The sequence below is a fragment of the Poecile atricapillus genome, chromosome Z (genome assembly GCF_030490865.1).
Source record: "Poecile atricapillus isolate bPoeAtr1 chromosome Z, bPoeAtr1.hap1, whole genome shotgun sequence".
Classification (NCBI taxonomy): Eukaryota; Metazoa; Chordata; class Aves; order Passeriformes; family Paridae; genus Poecile; species Poecile atricapillus.
Genome location: NC_081289.1, coordinates 67,519,065 through 67,544,725, shown reverse-complemented (window position 1 = coordinate 67,544,725; position 25,661 = coordinate 67,519,065). Strand labels below are relative to the sequence as shown.

Genomic DNA, 25,661 nt, shown 5'->3' with positions numbered 1-25,661 from the left:
AAACTCAAAATATTAACTCAAGTCTGTATTGAACCCTGTGTTGTTGACTTGAGATTGAACCACCTTGTTGTGGCAACTTTCTTGCCATGTTTTCTTACTTAAACCTGTGGATCTGCTCTTTTTAAATGGTTTGTGTTATTCTTGACTCAGTTGCCCTCATCAAAAAGAGGATGGAGTCAGGGATTCCTTCTGCCTCTTTTCCTTCTGTGGGAGAGGTGTGACCCTGCCTTTCCACAGAATCCTAGACACTCACAAAGAGTAGAGGAGAAAAAAAAATATCCTCATCTTATAAACATGATCCACTGTTCCTTTGTTGGAAGAACTTTTATGTGCATTTTTATGCGTGGCAAAGCCTATGACAATGAATATTTCAGTGTTTCTAAGCCTTAAAAGAAAAATTACAGCACTCCATTATTCTCAAAGTAGACCTTATAGCTCTTAAGTTTCTGGTCTGGTCAATAATGCACATTCTTTTTTTATGTCCTGGCAGAAATGAAAAATAATTTGCAGGTAAGAAATTGGTACTATAAAAGAAATAAAATCTGGACTGTAGACTGTAGAAGGAAGCTCAAAACAAATCACAGGTTATTATGACCAAAAAAAGCCTCTTAAAAGTATGGAATGAAAAACTGATAATGATTATAAATGTATGAAAAAGGGGTATATATTAAATATAAACAATAAGGGTACATTAAATATAAAAATTTACAGCTGTAGCAGGTTTAAAAAAGTTCCCAATAGCCAAGTCACAGGAACATTTTGAAATACCTTATTTCAACGCTTATTATATAAGAAATTGGGTATTTATTTCCAAACAGATTGATTGTGGAGGGTGGGTTGCCATAAGAATTAGCCTGGTCTTGTTTGCTGCTACCCTTTGGTGGGCACAGGAATCATCAATTTGAGTAAAATCATCTCCAGGGCTGTACAAACTCCTCATAATGAAACTGTCTCCAGCTCTGCAGTAGTTAACAAGCCAGGCACAGGAGTGGAATTACAAGTGAGCGTGGCATAAAGCTTGCAAAACTTGGGGGTTTGAAAGCTGGCTCACATTTTGGAGCATCATTTAGCCGTGGAGCACGAGTGAAGCTTTGAAACGTGAAAATCCATCCGAACGACAGAGGAAAAAAATGAAATAAAAAATAAAATAAAATAAAATAAAAGAAATAACACAGTTACACGAGCCCTAAATGAGCTAAAATCTCCACGCTGAGCGCAGCTCTCTCACCTGCAGCTTTCAGGAGGAGAGGGAAATGTGACATGTTGAGTGCTCAGCTTCCCACAGAGGGAAGAGTGGCCACTCCCGCTGCTCCGGACAGACGGACAGTCCTGCACGACAGCCCTGGGATCCTCTGAGGGAGCTGGCAGGGGATGCTGGGCACTGCCACTGCTCCAGTCCCCAGCTGCCACCACCTCCGTTCCATCAGAGGATCCCAGGGCTTCCCAGGGGATGAGCTGATGTGAAAGATTTGCTGGCGGCGCAATGGGGAGAGAGAAAAATTTTGTTTTCTTTTGGCCGTGGTGATGGAAAGGAGGGACTCAGAAGGGTGCAAGCGAGTTTTTGAAATGAGCTAGAGTGAAAAATTTAAATATCCACAACTGTGATAGAGTGCTTTCCAAGAAGAGCTGGCAGAATTACCTCTTAATGCAATTTTCCTTTGTACCACTGACTGTTTTCCTGTATTAGTGTGGAATGTAACTTGACCAGCTCTTTGTTTAATGCAGATAAAATTTTCTTCACAGAAAATATCATGCAAAACTTTCACCTTTTAAAACACATTAATACCCATTGTTGCTCCAGAAAAATCTGTTAGACCTCACCCATAAACATCATTTCCCTCCACTGTCAAATCTGTATATTTAATAGTAATATTGCATGCCTTCACTGAAGATCAGTTTCAGTGTGTAGTTTGCAATATTATATTTATTGCTATTCTAATAATATCAATTCCCATTTATGCTCCTGTTGCTGAAACATAATTTTGTAATAACACTCTTCCTGGTTTTTACAAAATTCAATTTTACCCATCTGTGATGTGAGCTTGCATCGTAGATTAGCACAAAAAGTAAGAGTGTTGTAATTCATTACAACAAAGTTAGAGAAACAAGTAATGCTGGGAAATTTACAGCTTTGAAAGCAAATTTGAATCCTCATATCCACTCTCAGAAAAGAAAAGAATTATTTTTCTTCAGTAATTCTGAAAATTTCCTTGTTCTTCTAGATAGCAGCTTCCAAACAGGAAGCTGAATATTAATTTTATTGTTATTATTGAAACCTCTTCATCTTCTTTTTCTTACCTCCTGGTCCTTCCACAATATGTTTCACAATGCCTTTTTCCTTTCCATCAGACCTGAATTTGAGTCAGTGTTTGGTTTCACTCATATTTAGATGTAGGAAGATTTTTTTCATGATAAAAAATGTCAGGTGGAAAATCCTCAAGAGTTTCTTTCCCAAAGTGCACGATGGAATCTGTTCAGCCTCATCTCTGCTGAAGATGTGGTGGGTTTTCCACTGAGTTTTCTGCAGGTGAAATGGGCCACAGGTCCTTTGAAAGCTGTGCTCAATCTTAGGCACAAAGATATATCTGCTGGAAGCAAAATGGGAATAAATAATGAAGTGTAACGTGTTTTCCCCCTTTATTTAAGTTACATTTCTCCAGAATTGATTTTACATTGCTTTAAATATTTATTAACTTAGTTCAATTTATTAAATAAATAATATTTAATTGCTTTCAATGTTAAAGCACTATTTTTTAGGTTGCTTGTTATTAGCATTTAGTGATGGAGAGAGTGCTAATTTCAGAGACTTTCCACACTTTAAATAAATGGGGTGGGTGGAGAGCCTAATTTTTAGCCACCAACTAGCCCAGTGACTACAGCTGCAAAGTGCAAGGAGAAGCAGGCCCAAGGGATTCACCAAGTTACTGGGTAGGGATTTTGGGAAATTAGTGGGAAAAAAAGCTGGGAGAGGAGTAATTTTTGTGAGCAGCAAAAAACTTTACCTGCCCAATGTGCCCATGTGTAAGAAATGTAACCCCGAGGAGTGTTTCCTCTTGGGAAAGCTGGAGGCCACCATCCTCCTCCGTGGCTGGGGAAGGAAAAGCAGATTCCAGTCTCTGATGTAACTGGAAATCTTTATGCACATTGGAGAACCTTCAGAAGGCAACGTGAGAGTCCTGGAGGAGAAGTCCCAGTACCCTGGGAGCTGGGGCATGGATAACATGATCAGTCAGGGAAGGAATTTCTTTCTGTTATTTCTTTCTCTTTGTCCTTTCTCAGGCACTGGTCTTGTTCACTTAAAGTTTACATCTCCTGGAAGGGACATAAACCTGCAGCTCCAGCTGCCCCATTTCCCTTCAGTTCATTTTTATTCACAGTTTTGGGTGCAAACGGGGATGCTGAGGAGACCTCGCATGCTCCCATCCCTCCCTCCATCCTGAGTTTTGCTGAGATTAGGTCTCCTTGCAAAAAGACATCTCAGAAAACAAATTTCCCTGCTCTGACAATTCCTGTTGCAGCTGAATTAGCAAAACAGCACCCGGTGTTGTGATGCTTTGCTCCCTGTAAACCCCAAAGAGACTGGAAGTCACAGAGAATTTTACAAAGTGAGACTGAGACAAGAAAAATATTAGGAGATGATATGAGAATTTTGCATTGGTGGTGAGGACATGGGGTGAAGGGAATATTGGGAATTTTAACTTCTGAATTTTTTTCTTTTTTTTCCTTTTTTTCCTTTTTTTTAACTTAAAGTTTTTTTGATAAATCACTATGGATGACTAATAGCTTAGTTTGGTGCTATTGTTACTTTTTTGAGTCAAAAGAACCGAATAGGTTGGCCCTGGCAATAGCAGTGCAATTTTGCCTTGTGCAACTTTATATGGAATTTATTAATACAGATATTATTGCCACAACAAGCCCTCCTGGCTCTCATGCAGACATGAGAGTATAATGAATCAATATTAGTGGAGTTACACCTATTTATGTATTACTGACAAGTAGCTTCACATTTGTCTTTTGTTATAACCTTTATGAACAGTTGCTTTTGCATAGATGGTAATGAAATCAATCTACAAAATCAATCTATGCCGCTTCAAACACCTTCAAAAAGCATTTCGTAAGATCAGGTGGGAAGATTTTCTCCACAATAAATTCAAATATTTATATATATTTTTTACTCTTAAAACAAAAATGCCAAATGATTTGAAATTATTTAAATGATGTTACCTAAACACTTGAAAATGTAAGTGCCACAGTTATCTACTGGCTTCAGTGACCATATTTATTTTTATTTCAGGAAATTATGTATTATATAATATTATCATAGTATATATTATATTATATATTATTAGGTTATTATATATCATATATTATCATATATGCAACCTTCTTCTTGATAATCCCCTAACAAACTTTTTTTTTTGTGTATGAAATTGAATTGTTGGATAATTAGATTTCCTTCAGAACACAAAGAGCCTATAAACAGCATTAAAAGGCCATGTTTCTGAAAAAGTAGCTTTTTAATGCTTAGTTTATATTCTAATGAATGTACTCATTATATATGCAAAGTGTTTTCTTGGAGAGTTTATTTTTAAATATGCTATTTATATGAATTAAAAAAAGGGATTCTTTGCTAAATTTCACTACCATCTTAGTGGTAAATTCTTGAGAATACAAAAATCCTTCATATTAGGTCAGGTATTTCAACAATGGGTGGCTTAACATTTTGTCTCTGGCTGTGGTGATGACAATCATTTAATTATTTAATCATTTAATCATTTAATCAGGAATATTAAAAGTACACCCCTGGTCAGTGTCTCTTTAGCATCACCCTTGGACCTGCAGTGGCTGAATTTGTCCAGCTCCTTTTTGAACTGTGCTGCATCTTCTGGAAGGCTCTAAGAGGTCACAACCCACCATACCAAGAACAACTTTTTTTTCTTTTAAAAATAATAAAAAAAAAACAGGCTAAGCTGATTTCTTGTGAATTTCAGTGAGTGCTCCCTAATTTCAGCAGTGTCAAGGTGACGAGCAGTGCTCTGTTCATCTTGCCCATGTTTATGTGAAGTTGTATCCCTCCTCATTCTCCAACTTGAGCAATCCTGTGCTCTTTGCAGCTCTAATGGCCATTTCCAGGTTTGCTACAGTGCAGGCACATTTTAGGGATTTTGTCTCTTCCCTTTGCCTACACTGAGGCTCATCTGTTGCCCTTTTGACCACTCACTCAGTTTTCCGTGTCCTCCTGGAGCTGCTCATCATCGGAGTGGCATTTGATCCAGAGAGCTGCAAATTGGACAATTTCCCCATTCACAATTTCCTCCTGGCCACTGATGAGTAAAACTGACTCCAGCAATGACCCTAGGGGAATGCCACTGCTAACATTTTGTCCTGAAAAGACATTTTCTGTTCTGTAATTAGACTTCTGGCTATAGCAGGGCCATTTTCCCACTCCCTGGCAAGATCCTTTCATGTGGAACCTCATCAAGTGCCTTCTGAAAATCCAAGTGTGCTGTTTCCACTGTATTTCCTTTATCCCTGTGCATATCATCTCTATTAAAGGACTGCAAAAAGTGAATCAGAGCTGCCACTTACAGGGGGAATATTGGCTCTTTTCCACACCTTTTCCTAGGTTCCTTGTGATCTTAATTACAGAACTATCTATTAGTACACTTCTGTAGTTCCTGAATCTGTTTTTGGCCCAATTCTTAAAAACACTATGCTATGAAATCACTTCTTCGCTAGAAAAAGTGATTTAAAAAAAACAAAACAAAACAAAACAAAACAAAACAAAAAAACAGAAAGAAGCCTCAAGTTCTTTCTGCTTCCTTTTTTATTTTTTTTTTTTTTTTTTTACTCTCAGACTACCTAAAGGTTGCCTAACTTCATTTTCAGTCTGGGTCCTCAGAGTGGAGTTGTAGAGCACATAAGGGCCCAAAGTTAATTTTATGACCTTTTCATAAAAGTGTGAAAGCGTGTTTGGTAATGGAAACCCATGACAGTCACTCTGCAATAATGGCACTCTTGAGAAAGCAGAAAGTAAAATTCAATTTCTTTTCATTTGATTAGTCCTGATGGCCACTGCTTGCACACATGGACCATGCTAGGTGGTAACAGAATAATGCACTGCTTTTGGAGCAGATGCTACCTCAGCACAAAAAGTGTTTAATCTCTTTGGACATATCAGCAAATAAGTGGCAATTCTTCCCATTACTGTCTAAAAAGCTGTCTTCTGCTGCGTGCAACGTAACTAATCACCTCATTTTCATGTCACTTCCTGCAGATCTGAAGCTCAGCACAGCATCCTTTGAAAAGTTTTGCTTGTCTGAAAGCGTCTGTGTGCTCGTTAGCTGCTGCCGATGCAAATTGGTGAAGATGTTGCCTTTGACGTGCATTATTTAATGTGAAGGCATGAAACAAGGTTAATCACACCCTGCACCTCAGTGCTGCAGTGCCGCACTGTCTGCTCACAGCCTAGGGAGTCACACTTCAGAAATCAGAGTAATAATAATTAAAATGTTAATAGGTCAAGGAAATCCGTTTTGTTTTGTTTTAAATCTGTGGAGCTTACTTACGGACATAAATCTCTTCTGTTAATCAGAATTCAGAGGTGAATAGCTTTACAGAATTACCACATCCAGGAGTGTGGAAATGTGATGTTTCATTGTGTAGTTAGGAGTCACCTTGACGTTACAAAGCCTGCGACTTCTTATCAGGTTGTAGACAAAAAAAATCTGACATAATCACTGTGCGTTCTCCAAGTCTACTGAAGTGAAAAAAAAAGGGAAAAAAAAAAAAGGGGGGTGGGGGATATTTGTAAATTCTGTTTTGCTATTTCATTTGCATTGTGATTGACTAGAAAGAGGGACACATGATCTGCTTGCTGTCTTGTCCCAGTGGAAATGCTGATTAAATTTCTTCAATGGGAATGAAAAGATCGATTTGGTCGTGCCCGTAGGACGAGTCCTCAGAACAGCAATTAGCGCGAGTCGTTACAACACTGCTGCTCAATATCTCTCAGATCAGAACATTGAACTGTGGAATGAAAAAAGAGTTGAGCTACCAGGACTGAGCAAACAGTTTGATCGAGCTTCAGAATGATTGAAATACCCGGCGGCTAAAACGCGCAGAGCTGGGCTGTGTTGTGGTCACGAGGATTCTCCAAACACCAGCCCATAAAATGAGACCCTGAATACTCAACCCCCAAACAGCACCAAAATACTGAAACCAGAGACTTTTAGTTACTGGTAATGGTCTGATTAGCTGAATCAGGTTTATAGCTCATGTGACTGTGGTATAATGTGCATTATACCATCTCCATTGGGCAATGGTGATTTAAAGTTCATTTTAGAGATCTGCAGAGTTTTAAAATTTTAAGAGTTAGTGTTCCATGCACAGGTCTTGCACAACCTGGAATTAATTCTGAGTGAAAACCCGTCTCTGTGTGGGTGGGTTTAGGTTTTGCTTGTATTTAAAAGTGATGTTTTGAGAGGAGGCATAAAGAAACAATAGCTTCTGCTGGGGTAAGGAAAAAAAAACCTGTCATGAACTCGAGAGCAGATGAGATGGCAGTAAGAATGTGCCTAAAAATAAATAATATTTTAAAAATATATATATATATATATAAAGGAAAATGCATTTCAAAAAAGGAGTATTTAGGAACATACCTGCACTAGCACACTGAAATGAATGCTGCTGGACCACTGCAGCCCAGCCATGAAACAATTAATGGGATAATCAGCTGGGATGGATGACTGTCCTTCACACAATGTGTGTGCTCAGTGCAAGCAGGACTGAAGTCAAACTGGATGTACCAAGCCAAGCCAGTGCTTCAAATATCTTCAGATTTTAGCTCCTCTTCAGTCTGCTGTGGTGTGAGCTCACACATATGGTCTGCACACACTTGAAAAGTGCATTTTACCAGCAGCTTCTGGTAAAATGAAGTCTCCATGGCCCTCTACCTTCTCCTTGAAATGAAGAATGTAACTCCTAAAATTAGAACTTCTACTTTTTAAAAATATGCTGCTTATCCATACAGCTACCAGGAAAAAAATGGTTTGGTATAGGAAAAGAAGCACAGTTTTTGTTTGTCAGCTGTCATTCTAGGAGCCTGGGAATGGTTGGAACCGAAATACTTTCATATCTAAATTTATCTTAAAAAATTGGAACAGCAAGCACATAATAAAACTGTACACAAGCATATATATATATATATATATATATATATATATATATATATATATATATATATATGTATATAATCTGCCTATGACTGGCTCCCAGGGGAGAAAAAGAGTTCATGAACAAACTATGTATTATTGTTTCGTGTAAAACTGTATAGTACTAGATAAAGTCAAGTACTTCAGGGACAAATCTTCATCCATTTTGAATAAAAGAATTGTTCCAAAATCAAGAGAACAATGTCAGATTATTCCTGCTTGGGAAGGAATCCTCTGGGTTGGTTTGATGCCAGGACTTTTCTCTCTGTCAGCACTGATTTGAAAAGAACTGGAGCTGGCACTGGAACAATTTGAACATCTCAGAAAGGAAGAGATTGGCAGGGCCAGCTACTCCAGCCACCCTCCTTGAGCAGGCACATCTCGAGCCAGCTGCCCACACCTGTGTCCACTCAGGCTTTTGGGTCTCCAAAGATGGATCTCCACAGCCTCCTGTACAGTTTTTGGTGCAGTGTTTGACTATTCCCATGTTAAAAACCCCCAAACACCACCAAAAGCAAAACAGAAAAAAAAAAAACAAACCCAACAACATTACCAAAACCACAAGACTAAAAAACTCCACAAGCAAACAAACAAACAAGCAAGCAAAAATTAAAACCTCAAACTAAAGTCACACACACCTAAAATGTAAAACCAACTCGTTTTCCTGTGTTCAAATGGCATTTCCTCATTTTAAAACTTGTTCCCATTGCCTCTTGTCCTGCACAAGACATTTTTACACATGGATAAGATCACCCTGAACCTTCCTTCTTCAGGCTGAGCACTTCCACCTCTGTCAGTGTCTCCTTGCAGGTCAGATGCTCCATCCCTGCCAGCTCCAAAATCACATCAACCTTTTTTTGATGATCTTTGTCAACAGGAAAACCAAAATCTGGAATGCTGGATTTTTATTTTTTTTTTATTTTTTTATTATGTTTATCTCCTCCTCAACATTCCTTCTTCAAAGACCTTTTTCTGTAAAGCCCAGGCATGTTAACTGCTCAGTTACCTCTAGCTTTTCAGAAAACCAGATCAACATGTATTTTTAAAGCTATATCTTTCCGGTGGTTTTAAAATTCATTGCATTCATTTCACTTAATTTTATCCTCCTAAACCTATGCACTAAGTTGAAATAGTGCTCTAGGTTTGTTTTTGGTCAGTAGACACAGAAAAACTAATTATATCTATCTTGAATGCTTTCTTTATAGATGATGAAATGATGAAAATTGTGGTTTAGGGTTGCCTGTTTCCTCCCCAGACAAACAGAGCCTGAGCATCTAGTCTGGGGTAGACATAGAATTTTCAGATGGCTGAAGCTGGGTCATGAATTGCATTCCTTACATTTGCTTTGTTTGGATAGATATTTTTCTAAACAATTCAGAATAATGCCCTTTTTATGGTTAAATAGATGTCGATAAGGGAAAATAAGGGGATTAAAGAAAAATAGGGGATATTCAGAAAATCTGGATGTAGATATTTATGCTTAAAATACACCACAATCACAAGTAAGAATCACAAGTAAAGCATGTCTTTTACTGCACTGCTATACTAATAAAAAGAATTCTTCTAGTGCTTATATATAAAACCAGCATTTTCTGAATCTTCATTCTGATTTTTTTTTTCCCACCCTAATAAAAGTGCACGACCTTTAAATTAATTCTGTCTTTTTAACAGGGCTTCAAGCCCTGATCCTTAAAGCTGCTTTACATGAATATAAGGTTATATCTACACCAAATGGCTTCCAGGAACAAGATTTAAATGAAGATATCTGAATTTCCAGTTATTAAGATGTTGGATGGGTTATAGAAGAAGATGGAAACAGCTTAGAGACCATAAGAAGGGTTGTTTCTGTGTAGCCAGATTTAAATTACTGTCGTTTGCATGCAGTTTGTGTCCAGTACAGTGAATATAGCTCATATTTAGCATATCACTTCAGCAGTATATTGTAGGATATTCCCATTCTTTTACTACTTTCTGAAGAACATGAACCCCATTGTAATTCAGAATTCATATGAGTGCCAAAATGTATTTTTTTAAACTATTCCAATGGATCCCTCTTATAACAATTTCAATGAACACATCTTGTAACAAGCAATGCTGTCACTTCTAGGAGCAGTTGCTGTTCTTCTGGAGGGGGGAGTAAAAACAATGCCAAAACCACAAAAGGCAGAAAGAACATCCCCAGGCAGCAGCAAAATAAGAATTGCTTCTTGAAAAGCACACTCTCCTCTCCTGGCAAATGAACATGCTCATTGTCAGGCCAGCTGGCAGGAATGCTAATTACCCTGGTTCTGGGATCCCACTGATTTCTATTGTAGACCTGCTAGAAAAATACAGATTGTCTTTCAGTGTGACTCTATCTTGTCATTGCGGTTTCACTTGCAGGAGAACCTTTGGGTTTGGGTTGGTTTTTGGTTTTTTCCAAAGTTGCTTTTTGGAACAGGCAGATTTAAGGCTCAGTTACTAACCACGTATATAAATATGTCATGAGCTGCCTTCAAATTGGCAATTGTTGTAGTTGGTTATCTACTTCAGGTTAAAATTATTAACTTTTCTAGTAGAAATATTGCACTGTGACAAAAAAAAAAAAAAAAAGAAAAAAAAAAAAAGAAGTTCCTTTGGAGTGAATTTAGGGATAATAGAAGATACACTGCAATATAATGCAATTAGCCCACAGGCAGGGTTTTGTTTGTGCTTCACACTCCATAAACAAAAACATAAAGAAACCCACATGCCACTAAAGATATATGAATGTAAATATAAAGCCAAGAAACTGAAGGAAGTTGTCTGTAGTTGTCAGACCAGTGTCTAATTAGCAAATTTTCTAAGAAAAAAAGCTGGAAAGCTGTTGAGTTTTCTTGTATTGTTAAAAGAAATATTTCTATCACTGCCTGAAAAGAGGAGAAATGCATGGATTGTGCAGGGGCCAGCAGCAGCAAATAAAGATTATTTTTAAATGCAGACTGGTTTGTAAATGCCTAAGTTATGCTTAAATTGTTAATTGTTTTGAAGCCTTTGCTGCAACCATTTGCAACAGCTAGGAATAATGTAGAACAGATTACAGAGAACTTTTCTTCTTAAGTTCTTACTGTTCTTCTAATTCTTCTACTAGAACAGATACAAGCATCGTAAAGTCACCCCAGGACATTAACTAAGAGATCCAGCACAGCACAAATCTCCTCCACCCACATCTGCCCCAGTCCAGGCCCAACAAAAAATGTTGGGATTGGTAAAAAGAACTCAGAGCCATGTAATTTTCATGTCATTGCACCCTAAGTTAAAAATAGTAATAATGAATTACTGTTATGTGGCAGTTAGGCTTCTTGTCTGTCTTCTCATATGTGTGTAAGCATGACAGTTATTTTACTTGAAAATTACTATGGTTTTGATTTTTCCTTCTATAATATAAATGCAGTTTAATTCTTGGGAGGATGGTTGGTTTGTTGTTTTTTTTCATGTTGAACCATAATTTATTTTATTCGAATTAATTTTAGTGGTATTTAAGTGGCTGTGAGTTATATCGATGGTTAATGTCAACACTCAGACATGGCAGAAATGTTATTTTTCACAGTGTCAGTTTGAAAGGTAAAAATAATTTTTCACATAAAGATTAATGTATTTCTACATGACAGCCCAACAGAGTTTGAGAGACTAAAGGCCTTACTGCAATATAATTTTTTTTTTCCCCCAAAGATCCAGATTTGCTGCTTGAGAACAAAATAAAATAAAACTCATGTTTGTCAGTGAATTGTTAAATGCTGTAAGTTAAATAAGTGGTAAGAACTCAGAATCACAGAATCACTGGTTTGGAAGAGAACTGCAAGATCATCAAGTCCACCCCATGCCCTAACACCTCAACTAAACCATGGCACTGAATGCCATATCCAGTGTTTTTTAACACATCCAGGGATGGTGACTCCACCACCTCCCCAGGTGAACATCCCAGTTCTTTATCACCCTTTTTTTTTTAGAAAAAAAGCTTTTTCCTAACATCCAACCTGTATCTCCATGGCACACCTTGAGGCTGTGTCCTCTCGTTCTGTCAGTGCTGCCTGGAGAAAGAGACCGACCCACACCTGACTGAAACCTCCTTTCAGGGAGTTTTGGAGAGTGATCAGGTCACCCCCAAGCCTCCTTTTCTCCAGGCTAAACAACCCCAGCTCCCTCAGCCATTCCTCACAAGGTTTGTATTCCCAGCCCCTCACCAGCCTCGTTGCCTCCTCTGGATGCACTCAAGTGTCTCAACATCCTTCCCAAACTGAGGGGCCAGAGCTGGACACATAATTCCAGGTGTGGCCTCACCAGTGCCGAGCACAGGGGAAGAATGACCCCCCTGCTCCTGCTGGCCACACTATTCCTGATCCAGGCCAGGGGCCACTGGCCTTCTGGGCCACCAGGGCACACTGCTGGCTCGTGTTCAGCTGCTGTCACCAGCACTCCCAGGTCCCTTAATGCCTGAGCACTGTCCAGCCACACCTGTAGCACTGCAGAGGGTTATTGTGGCCAAAGTGAAGGATTTGGTACTTGGATTTATTAAACCTCATCCCTCTGGACTCTGCCCACCCATCCAGTCATTCCAGATCTCTCTGCAGAGCCCTCCTACCTTAACAGATGGACACACGCTCCCAGCTGAGTGTCATCTGCAAATTTACTATTAAAAGGCTCAATTCCCTCATCTGTGTCATCAATAAAAACCTTGGCCCCAGCACAGACCCCTGAGGGACACCACTGGCTGGGTCTGATACCCTGGCCATCCTGTAAGTGCTGTGTGACACTGGCCTGTAATCACCAGGATCCTCCTTCCCACCCTTTTTGTGAATGGGAGTCACACTGACCAGTTTCCAGTCATCTGGAACCTCAGCAGTGAGCCAGGACTGTTGGTAAATGATGGAGAGCAGCTTCCCAAGCTCATCTGCCAGCTCCCTCATCACCCTGGGATGGATCCCATCTGTCCCATAGATTTATGAACATCCAAGTGTCTCAGCAGTTCTCTGACTGCCTCCTCTTGGATAACAGGGGGCTGTTCTGCTCCCTCTACACCATCTACCAACCAGGAGGACAGTTGTCCTGAGGACAAGCCATCTTTCCACTAAAGACTGAGGCAAAGAAAATGTTAAACATCTCTGCCTTCTCTGCATCTGTAGTTACTAAGTTCCCTCCCACATCCAAGAGAGAACAAGATTTGGTCTTACCCTTCCTTTTACCATCAATATATTTGTAAAACCATTTTTCATCATCCTTTACAAAACTTGCCAATTTAAGCTCAAACTGAGCTTTGGCCTTCCTAATTTTTTTTCCTACATACCCTAGCAAAAATACTTAAATACTTTCTGAGACACCTGACCCTCCTTCCAAAGATGATACATCCTCTTTTTATTCTTAAGTTCCTTCAAATCCTCATTGAGTCATATTTTGGCACACAGGGAGTGTGCTGTGGAGTTTGGGTTGTACCTCCAGCTGTCCAGTATAGAAAGAACAGGTGTGCTAAGAAGAGAACATCTTCGTCCACGTTCATAGAATCAGGACCCAACAAAATCTGGAATAAGAAAGATCCAAGTTGTGTTAACCAAATGCTAAGTGGGGTTGTTGAATGTTCACTGCCAGAGCTTTGGAAAACAAAAAAAAGAGATTCAGGAAACATGTTGGGAATGGTGTTGCCACAATGTAGTTGGGCGTTTCTTTGGATATAAACTTTTCCAGATAGTTTGATACTACGGTTTTCTCAGCGAGGGATACACAAATCTTCATTCTGAAATCCTTCACAAAGCCAGTTCAGTTAAAATCATTTTGAACATGCCGAGGGATGATGTTTTAATGTGATGGGGTTCAACACAAACACAACCACCTTGTGGAGAAATACTAAAAAAGTATTTTAGAAAATATTACAAAAAAAAACCCCTGATTGCAGCTTTTCAGATATGAGATTTTAGATGAACCCTTGGTTTTGAGCACAGGATTAACAATGCTTGGTCTGATGACAATCCACTGGCTGTGTTTTAGACAGTGATCAGGAGTCAATTATTGATGAGTGAGTGTAAGACAAGGGAAAAACACCAAGAAATGGTTGTCCCAATGTATTGTCCCAGCTTCAAGGAGTCTTCAGTTTAAGGATCTTCCTAAATCAGAAGTCTTCCTTTAATTTTACTCCTCTTGTATAGGTCCTTTCAATTTTTTTCTCTGTTGCAGTTTCCCAGCATTCATCTATGAATAAATGGGTTTTGATGTGAAATTTGCAATCCTACTCGAGGAGCAGAATGGAGGAATTACCAGACTAGAACTAAGCAAACCAGTCCTGAATAATCACCCTCCATTTCAATTACAACATTATATAGAAAAAGACATAATCTGCTTTCACTGCTGTCTCCATATGCTCCTGTGCTATGCTGGAAGTAAAATTTGTTTTATCCATCAGAGAGGTGTGAATCCCAGTCTGGGGACTGCAGCATGGAAAATTGCTCATAGACTGGGAGTGGAAACCTCTGTGTTAAAGAACAAGAAGAAACAGGTAGAAGCTTAGATTGCATGTGTGTAATCTATGCAAGCACCAGCATTAATTAATGCAATATCAGTCCCCACTGCCCAGTGATAATGTTGGTATTTGAGGGCTGCCACATCACTGAAACCATGAGAGGGTCCAAAGACACCCCAAAAGGGAAGAAAAGCTGTGTCTCCAACCACCTCTCTGCAAAAGCGCTTTGGGTAGCATTTGTAAAGAAGATTTTGATGTTAATCATGAAGTGGTTGTGAAAAAGCAAGCCCTGCAAAAACATCACTGTGCATATGGGTGGGCACTTTGGTGACAGACTCTCTAATACCCATCTAATAAGCTCCTGGAAATCAGACTTGCTGTTACCTAAGAGCTGCCCCTGGCAGAACAAATTGGGCAAGGGTATTTTTGTGTCAGGGGAAATAAGAAGAAACGGGAGCCTGGGCTAGATGGTGGGGAGCAGCAGGACCAGAGGTCATCTGTAATCCCATTTTCAGGGTTTGTGTTCAGCACCATTGCCAGGCCCTCTCCTAAGCACAGCCAGGGTAATCTCATTCCAGAAAATGAGATGCTTGGAGGAGGAAAGGATTGCAGATGTCTAAAGCTGATTTGTTTTCTCCCTGCCTTCAATTTTGCATCTGTTTGTTTGGATGATATTTGGATGACGTTAGCTAGAGGCAGACCAACAGAGGAAATAAGAGTTATATACTCATGCTGCAAAATCCAGCATGTTTCATCATTAATAACAGAAAACCTTTTCCTTCTAGTTGCAGAGGAATAATCCTCACATTTTCAAGCAATTTTTAAACCATTTGGACGTTTTTCTTAATTTGTGCGCTGACATAAATGTAAAAAAGTTCAAAATAAATATGCTCAAGTAACATGTTTACCAGTGCTTTCTGCTTATTATCTCTTGCTGTAGTAACTCTTCATCTTAAATTAGTTTGTCTTTTTGCTGTAAAGGACAGGAATCAGCTACTTATTTCCCTGTTTTAATGTTCTTCTGTGAAGGTATCAAGTAAGCTAACTGTCATTTACTTTGTTTTTCTCCAAAATTGTTCAGCTGGAGGGATTTGCTGTTGCCAGAGATAAGGATGGAAGCACAGAACTCATCTCCTTTCTGGGGAGCTGTTTGATTCCCATACCCTTGGTCTACAAGGGAAATCTGAACTAAAAACCAATTGGTTTGTGGAGCAAAATGGTGCATAATTTTTTTAGATCTAATTAAGGATGTAGAAGAAGCCTTCAAGGCAGGTTTATAGCTCTGCTGACTTCACATGGTGGGGACTCTCAGGAGAACTGACAAATTCACTTTTCCTCTGTTACTGACTTTTCCCATCCTTTTCTGGATCCATTCACATAGTTTTTGGTACACCTTGGTATTGTTATTTTCATGGATAGTGAGATTTTATGGGCATAGGTTTGTGTTTGGTGAGAAAAGGAGAAGTATTAAATGGGTTTTATTTAGTGCACACCCATAATTGTCACCAATATTACTTGCCTTATTATCTTGCTTTTTAATGACCCTGAAATAACACCTCCAGATGACAAAATCTGCCTTGAAAATCTGTTTCATGTCAGGCAGCTTAATTGCTGTTTAATTTTTTCTTTACTTCTTTGCATCAAGTGTATTGTTATACCCCAATGTGTCTGCCTTAACAAATAAAAATACCTTTTTTTGAATTCAATGGCTAACATTGACCAGCATGAATTGTACACAATCACTGTTATGATATTATTATTATTATTTCCCAAGCTGTCATGATTTCTATTAAAAGAACCATGGCTTTAATAGAAGCAGAGGTATAACAATAAAATAAAATACATCTTGCACTTGTTCTGCAAAACATGCATCTCAGTTTTTTAAAAGAAAACAAACTGAAAAAGCTCTTGTTGCCTGTTTTCATTGTTAGTAGTCAGTAGTATATCACAGCTGTTAAACACCTAAAGAAGTAATTGATAACTTGAAGAAAAGTGGGTTTTGTGTCTGAAACTTAATATTGTATGCAGGAGATGGTCTGTAACCAGTCTTTTAGTGATAAACCACATTTAGTGGAACTAGAGATGGGTCATTCAGCTGGGAGTTTTCAGGAAAAACAAATTTCATGTGAATTCAGAGAGTTATAGCCCCATTAGAGTTTTTAGAAGAAGAAAGAGTGACTTGCTAATCTAGTGGAGTTTTTTGGAAGAAATTAATGAGCATATGGCTAAGGAAAGTCCATTTGCTGTGGTATTTGGCTATCCAAAAATATGTTCAGTAATTGTTTTTAACAGATAAAAGAAAGTGAATTGAAAGGTTTTCTTGTAGAAAATGATGTCTGATTAAAATAAATACCTAATGGGTGAGTAAAAGGGCAGATTTAACAGTGGAAGGACCTCACTGACAGTATCCTAATGAAACTTCTGCTGAAATCTTGGTTGTTCAATAAATAAAAACTAAATAAATAAATAGGAGAATGTTCTGATAATTTAAGAAATATAAAATTGTTTAGAAACTATTATCCAGTCTCATGCTTTCCACACATCTCATGTCATTATGTCTGAACAGAACACCAAAGTAGAAAGTATCTTTAATATGGTAATTTTAACTTTTAGGAGTGGTAAATTTTTTGTTTAGCTCAGATTGAAAAACTGACAAATGTGACAAAACCATGACTGGAGCTGCAAAGAAAATAAGGAGCTTGTACAATAAAGTACCTGTTCCCTGAAGGTAGCGATTTTCTCTGGATTTCAGGAATAATCCTCCTAAAGCTAAGGAAGATAAACACTGCTGAGCGTGTATGGTCATAGCTGAAAAAACAGAGTTAAGTTCTGTGCTTGGTAATTAAACCTAGAAAGGAAATTGCCTTCAAGTTATAAAAAAAAATTCAACTTTGTCTTGTCAGGATTTCACACATATTTCAAATAGCATTTAATGCATCTCAGACACGAGATGCATTAACAGACATGGCAAATATTAGCATGGCTCCAGCATGCCTCCTATTTAAGGTCCCCTTGGAAAACCTTCTGTTTTCTCACATCTCTATTTTTAAATAGTTACCATTCTATGACTGCAGCTCTTAAAGATGGTTAATTTATTTCATGCATGTGTCCTGGAGGTATGGGTGTGTTGGTGAGTTACACATGAACACAGACACATCTGTGTGAACCTTCTTTTCCATTATGGAACAGCACAGCTTTTTGGTTTTTTTTAATAATTAGCTATAAGAAACTTTTAAAAACATGCACTTCCCTTAGGAGAGAGGAGTCATTTCCCTCTGTCTTGCAAGCAGACGCAGCAGTTTACACACCAAAAGATTTCATTCTGCTTCGATGAAAATACTTCAGAAACGGCTAAGGTTTGAATAGGCCTTTCAATCCTCAAGTAATGCTTGATGAAAACACAATGAGGAATGACACTTTCCTGGCATACATGGGTTTTCTGAGTGTGTTCTACATTGCGCCTGCCCATCCTGGTGACAAAGAGTTTGTTTTCTTCTGGCGCTGCCTCGCGCCTGGCACAGCAACAGGAGAGAGCCGCGTTTCGTCGTGTTTTGTGCAGTTATTAGTCAAGTGCTGAGGGCAAAGCTTTTATTTTTGGCTGATGAAGAGAAGTAGCATGAGGAGTTTAAGTTCTAGCTGAGCTTTGCGGGCCGGTAAGAACCCGTGTGAAATCATTCCGTGGTGCAAGTTGGTTGTTAATTGGAGTGGGGCCAGGATTCTGTTCACGCATCTCCTGGAAGTTTCGGGCAGGTTTTGAAGGAACAATTCTCCCTGAAGCCCACCTGCATGGGAGCTTTGCTTTCCCTTTTCAGACCACGAGCATGTGTTCGTCCATCACCATAATCAACATAAACTTCAGTTTGTCTTTGTTTCCATCATCAGTGACACCCCACGCCTGGGGACTGTGCTACCCTGTGCCGTCTCCTGGCTGAGAGGAGCAAATTGCACTGGTCACTTTTTCTTCTCTGTACCTTTAAATTAATGAGGAATTAAATTATTTGTGACTTCCTGCCCATGTGGTGCAAGGATTTCATAACAGTACGATTTCAGAGTTCATTTTTGGGTACTGCTTGAGGTGAAACGCTGCCAGGTTTCTGGGAAAACCTGAAATGTAAGTAAACATCTGTCCTGTGGTGTTCAAAATTGCCAAAGTGCAGCTGACCTGCAAAGCACAAGATCTTTTGGGCAACAGAGTAACACTGGCTGCCAGAGTAATTCCTGTGATTACCTTCTCTCCAGATTCTGCATCAGAAATGAGGAAAGGAGAATCTCAGATACTCCATCGGGTGTTGAATAGTAGATAAACCGCCAATTGTTTGTATATAATGAATTTTCATCATTTTCTCAGTTCAGATTGCTCACAATAGCTGAATGCTTTTGTTCCTGTGCCCAAATGGAGTGGTTTCAAAAAACAATGTAAGCAGAAATATCTTGATTTTTTTAAAAAAAACCTAATAGGTCTACAAGTATTTCTGGTGAATAATTTAATGATGAATACCATACATAAAATTATGAACACTGGAGCATTTCAGTTAAATACATACTTTGAGGCTTGTTGATTAAATGGATAAAGCTTTAAACATTTTTAATGTAACTGAATGATAACTTATGTCTATTGTCACATTTCTAGAGATAACTGCAATAACAATTTTTAGCACATTGGTTAAATGATGAACTTTGAGGCAAGAGCAACAATATGGAACTTTGCAGTAATTACAGAATTTTAAATTTACTTTTAACAATCATTTCAATATTTGAATCTGAGAATTTTTTCTTTCCTCGTGTCCATACAACCCAAACTCACAAGTCTTCAGCTAGAACAAGCTAAAAGAAATTGAAAGTTTAATCCATCTCATTAATTTTATAATGGGAAGAATTATTTGCAAGAAATGCTTCTAGTTTGGGTTTCTTTTTTATTTAATTTCTATAAAAAGGTGATATAGTCAAGTACTTTAAATTTCTTCTAAGCTGCATTTGACATGACATTATGGATCTATTTGTATGCTATTGTAATTACAGCGACTTGGGACTCAGAACAGTGGATCATTTCAGTTTAATCATTTTCTTATTATTATTTTTTTTCTGTTCCCATTTGCAGGGTGCTCTGGCCCACTAGGGATAGAAGGAGGGATTGTGTCAAACCAACAAATCACGGCATCATCCACCCACCGAGCTCTTTTTGGACTCCAGAAGTGGTACCCATACTATGCACGGCTTAATAAGAAGGGTCTTGTGAATGCCTGGACTGCAGCAGAAAATGACAGATGGCCATGGATTCAGGTAACAGATGGAGCTGAGGAGAAAAAAAAAATATCCCTGATTCAATTGCCAGTGTCACTTAAGAAACTGATGGAGACAAGTGGTTAACGAACAGCTAGATTCTTATTCACTGTCAGAGACATAGCCGAGGCTAAAAGGGACTATTTAGTTGCAAAACAGTGATAATCTTGACTTTACAAATGCACAGGCCTTTTTTTTTTTTAATCTAAAAACCCGTGTGCATATGTTCCATTGTGGCTCTAAACCGTGGAGGCAGATTTTCTACAGGCTCCTTTCAAGGAAACTGTTCTCCACATATGTTGCGTTTGGTGGTCAGGTCCTTAGAAGCATATCACAGCATTATCTCTTGGTGGAGATATCATGACACATGCTAAAGGTGCTTGAAGTGTGGTTTCGGCAGTGCCAGAGCATGCTGGAAGAGCTGGTCCTCTTTGCTGAGCTGCTCTGGGCACACAGGTTAAGTACTACTGGAAGTAACATGAACTGTTTTAATTAAGGTGGAAGCAGCTGTTAGTTCAAACACATCCATGGGACTGAAAGCACACATTTTCTCATCCCACTCAAGGATGTTATTGCTAGAGTGATTCAAACAGCAATGGCCTCACTGTGAAGTGGATTTCTCTGTGCCCAACTTCAGTAAAAGCAGTGAGTATGAAGTCCTGCAACAGTGTTTTAATGAAGGTAATTACCTAGTGGTTGCTGAAGCTCCTTGCTTGGATGGTGTTTCCATGATATATGAGTTGGGCAAAGCTTTGGCATTTTTAGCTTTGGTTAATAAAGGTTAGTGAGTTAGATACATATGGGAAAACTTTCTGCACTGATCAGCAATGTGAGGAGGATGCTTCTCTTCCAGGGAACCCACTGCAGGATTTAGTAAAACATTCTGTGTTTGGGCATTTTATCTTCCAGCATTAAGTTGAAGTGTCCATAATGCCCTCAGCTATGTCAGACACAGTCTCTTTGAGGCTACCTTGGTGTACATGGCATTAACATTTTCTCATAATCAATGTTTTTTCCCTGAGTACCATTTTTTATTCTTCTGAGAGGCTCCTAAATATCTGGGGGTGGGGAAGTATACAGAATTACCTGTTCATTTCTCTTGTGTGGAGAGCAGACACAAAGCACAATTTGATGAAGTTTTCTGAAACTGGTGCAGTGGGAGTGCTGCATTTTGTCAGCTCTGAAAAACGAAAACTGGTGCTACTGTTTGTTATTTATTGCAGAGTGAAAACACAAAGGCCCTTCAACGTGTCATAAGTCAGTTTTCCTCCATAAAGATCAGAGGGGTTAGGAAAGTCTGTAAAATTTATACATTGAAAAGAACTGGAAAGGATCATGCAGGGGGACCTGAGCAGAATTACTTCCATGGGAGTAGAAAGCTAATGTAACTTTAATGGAAAATGGAAATGTCAGCTTTTGGTCTGTGTTAGAGCGTGGGCTTCACTAAATGAGCTGGAGAAAGATTTCAAAATCATTTAGCACTGGCCCCCTAGACATGTCTTTCTGAGGAGGTGAACTGGATGGGGATATCTAATGGTCTGATGATTCCACATTTGTGCTTGGCTCCACTGGGGCAGCTGCCAGGCTCCCTTGGACTTTGCTCCCTGGGAAATCTTCCCTCTGCTCCTACCTGCAAGGAGCATTGGGCCAGTGGAGAAAATGTGACTAAAATCTCAGCCCATGGCATCAGGTCTGAAGAATTTCTTCTTTCTTTTGGAGTTTTGGAAGTTATTCCCAGTTCCTTACAGGTTATTCTGTAATTTTGACCACCATGGGGTGTAAGGACTTTTGAGAAGCTTGCATCATACAATTAATGTGTTTTAAGCTTTCCCTTCTTTTCCTTCTCATTTTTCTTGAAAAATAAACTTTAATCTATCATTTTCACAAAACCTGACAAATGCTTTTTTTAATCCTCTTTTTTTCAGTTCAGGGCAAATTTTAATATATTTGCAATTTCAGAGCAGAGGTCTTGGGAGGATTTCTTTAAAAACATCTGGAACCAGAAAAATCTGAAACTTTTTAAGGAGATGATAGTTGCAAAGAAGAAGTGCTTTCCAGTCCCCTGCAGAAACTCTTTTTAGACCTGGGAAGGTGGAGACATCCACAGACTCACACTTTATGCACAGCAGTTCTTTACATCAGAGCACTGCCTTGTCCTTCAAGCATGAAATAAGCTTTAAAAGACAAACACTGACTGACCCTCGTGTGGGTGAGCAGTTTCTGGTGGGAGGAGAAGCAGAAATCCCATGTCATGTTTTTGCACAGCTTCTGTAATACCCAGGGAGATGCTCCATAAATATTCGTGGAGGGGTACAAAAAAAAAAAAAACACCAAAAAAAATCCAGATTCGGGCAAAATTTCTGGCTGCCTTTGGTTTAACAGGAGGAAAGATGTCAAACCCTCTACTTGGGTTTTTACTCTGTTGTGTCACCACCTCCTTCCCAGACCCTACTGGGAGCAGCCTGCACATGGAGCCTTTTCCATGCTGTTCTGAGTGACGAAGCACCTGGTCCGCAGGAAGGCACTGGAAAAACGGCGTGAGTGTTTGGCAGAGATTAAGTGGAAAGCTGCAAAGCCAGAAAATCCATTTTTAGGACATGCAAATTAACATTTAGCGCAGTGAACCTGAAGCAATCGCCCGCTCCCCTCTTGTAGCTTCTAATGCTAGATAAATTCTAAAGCAAGCCGTGTAAAATAGGCAAAGTCCCTCAAAGTGTGATTATATACAGGCCTGTAGCTATTTTTGCCTTGTTCCATTATTATCAATTTTCTTTGTCATTTAATTTCTTTACTTACATGCAGCCTGGCAAATAAAAGGTTTGAGTGTTCTGCTTATAACTCACTTGTAATGAGTGCAGAAGTTGTTTTTGTTTTTTTTTTTATCTAATCTTTCAGGTGTCTGATACACATGAACTAATTAGTATGCAATTTCATTTTCCTGCATTCTCCCAATGATCTGAAAATTGAAATTGCCATTTTAAATTTACACTCTCAGCATGTAATTAGTAATGGCACTACAATGCTTGTAATTGGCTGGTGATTTAAAGGGTCACTGACCATGTTTTTGGAAGCAAATTAAAGCCTGAGTAAGTCATATCTGGCTTTTAAAGTTCTCCTGACCTCTGTTTCTCCTCACAGGTTGTCTGTGATAAAATAACACCTGTGTACTGCTTACCACTTTATTGGTGATATTAACTTTTATAGTTTCCAAACACAATGGCAAAAAAAAAAAAAAATATACATCTATTTTTCATTAATTGGTCCTGAAGTATAACCAAAATGCTCACATTGACTGTTCCAGTAATGAGTCTTTCTTGTCAACTCTTTTTTTTTTTCTTTTTTTTTTTTTAACAGCAATTTCTCTTTTCCCTTCTGTCCTTTTGCATTTATGGTTTTAAAATACAATGGTTTGTTTTATTCTGATTTCGCTTCTTCTCTGCTCATTCCTTGCATCTGTATTTTTCTATTCCTGTATTAGTTATTCTTTTCAAGGCAGTATGAATCAGAATAGATATGGCCATGGGCAGGATTATTGTTTCTGTTATCCCTCTACCATATCCAAAATCATAATGGCAGCTAATCTCTGATACAAACTGCCAGCAGGAGTTTGTGAAAGTTACTCCTCTCTAGTGAATTCTTACCTAGGAATCCATGCCTGTGCCCTTACACCTCTTCTCCTCTCCCAGTTCCATCACTCCCAGGTTGGTCTCCCAGCTTTAACCATCCTATTTCTTTATTCTATTTCTATTTCTATTTCTATTTCTATTTCTATTTCTATTTCTATTTCTATTTCTATTTCTATTTCTATTTCTATTTCTATTTCTATTTCTATTTCTATTTCTATTTCTATTTCTATTTCTATTTCTATTTCTATTTCTTCATCCTATTAACCACCGTATTCCTTAATTTTTCCCCCTATCCACAACTTTTAACAGTTTTCTGGTCTTTTGGACACGGAAATCATTTTTACAAAGTGTTAACCCACAGCCACAGAGAGCAGATTCGAGCACAGCTTACACCTGGAGAATTTTGAGAAAATGCAGTAATTACTCAGCATCATGCCAACTGTGTGGGAGATGTGTTTGGACACCTGACCTGTTGCTGGAGACTGTTGTGTGTAAATGTAAAGTATTAAATAGAATGATAAAACCCCTATTTTGTCATCCCACACTACAATGGCATAAACTGTTTCTCTGGAGACAATGGCATGGCTACCCTTTTTTTTAAAAAAAATAAAATAATCAAATATTTATTTTATTATTGTGAGTAGTTGGAGGGTTGAAGGATTAATCTACAAAACAGGTAGACTGTTCATTTTGGTTGCAAAATCAAAAAGTGGGAAATGAAGTTGATTCAGGCTGATTATTCAGTTTTTCCTTCCAGTTTTTATTGCTAGATGACCCCAAATATTTAATTTGGGGTTTCTTCTTCAAAGACGTCATACCTTTTCATCTATATTTCATTTTTTTAAAATTTCTGGAATCAATTTTTGAATGGCAAGTCATAATTTCAAAATGGAAAAGCTACAACTTTTACTTAGAGTATATGGAAAGAGAACTATAATTCTATCATTTTTCAAATTTATTCCCCAGATGTTTTTTTCTGAAATTATGCACTCAAGTTCAAATGAAACATAATAATGAGAAATACAACAGTTTGATGGAAAATATGCCCAACTTCTAATTGGCAATTTGAATATATTAGTACTCTAGTCCAAAGTAAAATACATTTGGTTTATTTTCCATCTCAGTGTGTCTGTTGTAAATGATACTTTTTGCTTTCTTAATTTAACTTTCTTAATAACTTTGCACAGCTTTAAGAAAATTTCCTCACTCTATTTCTTGAAATGATGTGTAAACACTTTTGCTGCAGAGATTTTTAAGAAAAAATATGACCTGTGATGGAAAGGGACCTAGCCCAGCAGATTCAGGCAAAATATTTCCCTGACCTCTGAAATCAGAATTAATTTATTTAGTCTTTTTTTTTTTTCCTTGAAAAACACAGAGCATGCTTTCTCTTTGTTAAAAAAAAAAAAAAAAAAAAAAAAAAAATCAAAATATATTGCAATTGCTGTTAGGTAGAATTTATATTCTGATTGAAAATTAATTTGTTTTTTACACAAGTGTCTTCAAACCAGTTTTGGTTTCACCTCTGGTGCTCAGCCTCACTTTTTTGGGACTTTCAGTCCCATGGCATAAGTAAGTCTGTGACTACAAATCTCACAAACCTAATCGTAACTACTATGACACACACAAAAACTATTTGTATAAAAGCTTCAATTCCATCATTCTTATCCCCAGGCAGAAAACCATAAAGTATTGTGTGTGGCTTTTTCCTCAAAAAAACAGAAAATAAAAAAAAGGCAAAGGAAAAAAGTTAACAGCTTCCTCATCAAGAGTTTACAAAGAACAAGTACACACCAGGTGATAGCTATTTGCTAATGAAATGATAAAACCCAAAATACACAGAGGCCTAGCAGAACATTCACTCAAACATCTGTTGGTGAGAGCTCCAAGCAAACTGCCATCTGTGAAACCATTCATTTTGTCAAAGTTCATTTCCTCATTCATGAGCACTCGTGTACAGGCTTCCAAAAATACCTGTCACTGCAGCTTAAATGTTTTATATCACTTAATGTAGCTCTCATCTCAGTGTCAGATGAACTTTATGAAGTGCAGTCTCAGAGTCATCCTGCAAGGTGA

The 25,661-nt window shown here is 38.3% G+C and overlaps 1 protein-coding gene across 1 annotated transcript in view; it reads left to right on the top strand.

Annotated features, from left to right (window-relative positions):
- EDIL3 (EGF like repeats and discoidin domains 3) overlaps nt 1–25,661 on the top strand; it is a 230,294-nt gene that overhangs the window by 141,347 nt on the left and 63,286 nt on the right. Inside the window, exon 6 of the mRNA XM_058864096.1 lies at nt 19,778–19,959. Within this exon, the coding sequence (XP_058720079.1) occupies nt 19,778–19,959 (182 nt within the window). The remainder of the gene's footprint in view (nt 1–19,777; nt 19,960–25,661) is intronic.